The sequence below is a fragment of the Triticum aestivum genome, chromosome 1D, assembly GCF_018294505.1.
Source record: "Triticum aestivum cultivar Chinese Spring chromosome 1D, IWGSC CS RefSeq v2.1, whole genome shotgun sequence".
In the NCBI taxonomy this organism is placed as follows: domain Eukaryota; kingdom Viridiplantae; phylum Streptophyta; class Magnoliopsida; order Poales; family Poaceae; genus Triticum; species Triticum aestivum.
The window spans coordinates 239,056,244-239,058,969 of NC_057796.1; the positions used below are offsets into that span (position 1 = coordinate 239,056,244).

General features: G+C 48.6%; 1 protein-coding gene across 1 annotated transcript; it reads left to right on the forward strand.

Annotated features, from left to right (window-relative positions):
* The first annotated feature begins 378 nt into the window (after positions 1–378).
* On the forward strand, positions 379–2,460 carry LOC123181207 (membrane steroid-binding protein 1). The gene is made up of 2 exons (XM_044593466.1): positions 379–805; positions 1,868–2,460. Exons 1-2 carry the CDS (start codon positions 498–500, stop codon positions 2,235–2,237), a joined length of 678 nt encoding a protein of 225 aa, XP_044449401.1. The 5' UTR covers positions 379–497; the 3' UTR covers positions 2,238–2,460.
* Positions 2,461–2,726: the final 266 nt, after the last annotated feature.

The following is a 2,726-nucleotide window of genomic DNA, read 5'->3' on the forward strand; positions in this document are numbered from 1 at the left end:
TTCTCTGTAAATATCAAACTCCTCATAGACTTATAGACCCGTGTACACTCATAAACACATTAGTCCCTTAACATATAATTATTCAATACACCAAAATCATTAAGGGGTACTAGATACACTTACAGCAGCCTGAAATGATAATCCAATCAGTAATACTAGCAATCAATACTATGCATAAAAGGATTGCGGATTCGAATCCGACCCATCTCCGAGTCCGGATTCCCCGCAAAGTCTCGTCATATGCGTACGAAGGGATTCCTTCTAGAGAACTCCGCTAGCCGCCACCGTCCTGACTGATGGGCACCCAAACCAGAAATTCTCACATACGCACCCAACCTCTCCTCTCCACCCCTTCCCCGCCCCTTATAAACTCGGAGATATTTCTTTCCACACCCTCCTCCTCTCGAGATCGAAGGCCGCGAAAAGACCAGAGTGCCCCGCCCCTCATCCCCGAAGTCTCCAAACCCCTCGTCGGAAGAGGTGAGCAAGCCTTCACGATGGCGGTGGCGGAGCTCTGGGAGACGCTGAAGCAGGCGATCTTAGCGTACACGGGGCTGTCCCCGACGGCCTTCTTCACCGCCGTGGCGGTCGCCGCCGCGCTGTACCACGTCGTGTCGGGGATCTTTGCGCCGCCGCCGCCTCCCCGGCAGCGGCCGCTCGAGGAGCCCGAGGCGGAGCCGCTCCCGCCGCCCGTGCAGCTGGGCGAGGTCGACGAGGAGGAGCTCCGGCAGTACGACGGGTCCGACCCCAAGAAACCCCTCCTCATGGCCATCAAGGGTCAGATCTATGACGTCACGCAGAGCAGGTATCTCGCTCGCCTGAAACCCTATGGTTTACTAGTATTTGTGTGAATCTGTTGTGATGCTGGTAGTACACCAGTTGACTGATTTACTGGTATTTGTATGAACTAATTGCGCAACTCATCATAATTGGGGGTTCACGATCGAGTAGGATCAAAACAGGCGCGGTAGTTTACAGTGAACTTTTAACCGGCTGGGATAGTCGGTGAACTACTTTTGGAGTAAGCAAAGCCCCTTTCTGCTGGGTACTTTTCACTTGAACAACTGTACGAATTATATTAAAGGGGTTTCTTGGCCTTTGCATTTTTTTATGTATAGTTAAATGGTTAGGCTCAATAATGCTATAAGATGTGTGGTTTCATATCTTTATCCTTTGCTATGCAAGATGTGGTTGCTGGTGGAGCACACATATCTTGTGGGAGGAGAGGAATATTAATATAACAGATCTTGGATCCATCATCCCGAGCTTTATGAGCATCTGTATCATCAGATGCTAAAAGATGGACACCAGGCCCCATGCCTTGTATGGCCGCTAAGGATTAAAGTAGTGGTCATGTGTGGGTGTGCTTGAGCCGTTGTTCGCATCGTGCTCGAGCTTCTAGTAAATTTACTTTGCTCTCTTTTATAAAAAAATTGCACGCCATTGGTGTACTCTTGAAAAAAAAGTAGTGGTCAGTATGGCTGATTCCCCAGTAAGGGATGATGCTATGCCTGGAGCTTGTTTTAAGCCATATGATTTTTGAAGCTCACCTGCAACCAAATTTATATAGCAGCTTCTTAATTCATGTTCCAAGGGCTGGGCTAGAAATAGCTAGATGAAAGAGGTCACTGTGGGATCCACCTTAGCAAAAACTTGACTAATGGATGGACACTCCCTAACTTCCAATGATACTTTTAGGTGATCTGTCGTGTTTCATGATGGATGCATAGTCATCCATGGGTTAGGATCCTCTACTGTCATATATTGTCATCATGCTCTCATTCATATGATGAATGTGTCAAGTCTCTCATATACTTCTTTTCTTCTGTTCGTATTTCTAATTATCCTTTTGACCTTTTTTCTGCAGAATGTTCTACGGACCTGGTGGACCTTATGCCCTATTCGCTGGCAAAGACGCCAGCAGAGCTCTAGCCAAGATGTCTTTCGAGCCCCAGGACCTGAACGGTGATACCTCTGGCCTCGGGCCGTTTGAGCTCGACGCCCTGCAAGACTGGGAATACAAGTTCATGAGCAAATATGTGAAGGTCGGCACCATCAAGAAGGCAGCTCCCGCAGAAGACGGCACCACAAGCACATCCCCAGAAACAAATGAAACAGTCACCGCCGAGGCAGAGACCGAGAAGGCACCCGCCACGGAGCACAAGCCGAGGGAGGTGAGCTCGGAGGAGGTAAAAGAGAAGGAAGCCACAGCCGACGCAGTCAGCGCCGAGAGCTAGAGCAATCCCATACCCCCTTGTGGTGGCAATAAATCTGTGTCATTCAGTATGTAATCTGTACCAGCACGTTGGACATGGGGATATAGTGCTGGTGCGCTGTTATTGTTAGTCGGTAAAATGGAGTGCTGGATATTACTGGGGTAGCGGGGTGTGCGTGTGCCTCCCCTTTGTTAAGCCGTCGGTTGATACTTTTGGGTGAATAATTTAGCTGTTGTCTAAAGTATCTCTGGCCTGTGTCTTGCATTTTCTTATGCGTTTGCAAATCCTCCCTCAAATCAAACAGTTGTTTCATCCAGTTTACGTGGTCTACCTGCCAACTCTAAGCCGTGAAGAATGAACAACAGAGCAAAAGTTCTTAGATGCAAATTATCTAAGTGTGCCAGACAATGATACGGGAGCCGTTCATATGTTCATCCAAAGCAGCTTTAAATGTCCCGTCACGTTTCCAATGGAATTTAAGGTGGCGGGACTTGCCGGAGGCGGCGGCGG

Excerpts from the sequence above, each read along its gene's own strand:
- LOC123181207 (XM_044593466.1), top strand. The coding sequence starts at position 498 with ATGGCGGTGGCGGAGCTCTGGGAGACGCTGAAGCAGGCGATCTTAGCG. Across the intron at positions 806-1,867 it reads TATGACGTCACGCAGAGCAG|AATGTTCTACGGACCTGGTG; the intron begins GTATCTCGCTCG and ends TTTTTTCTGCAG.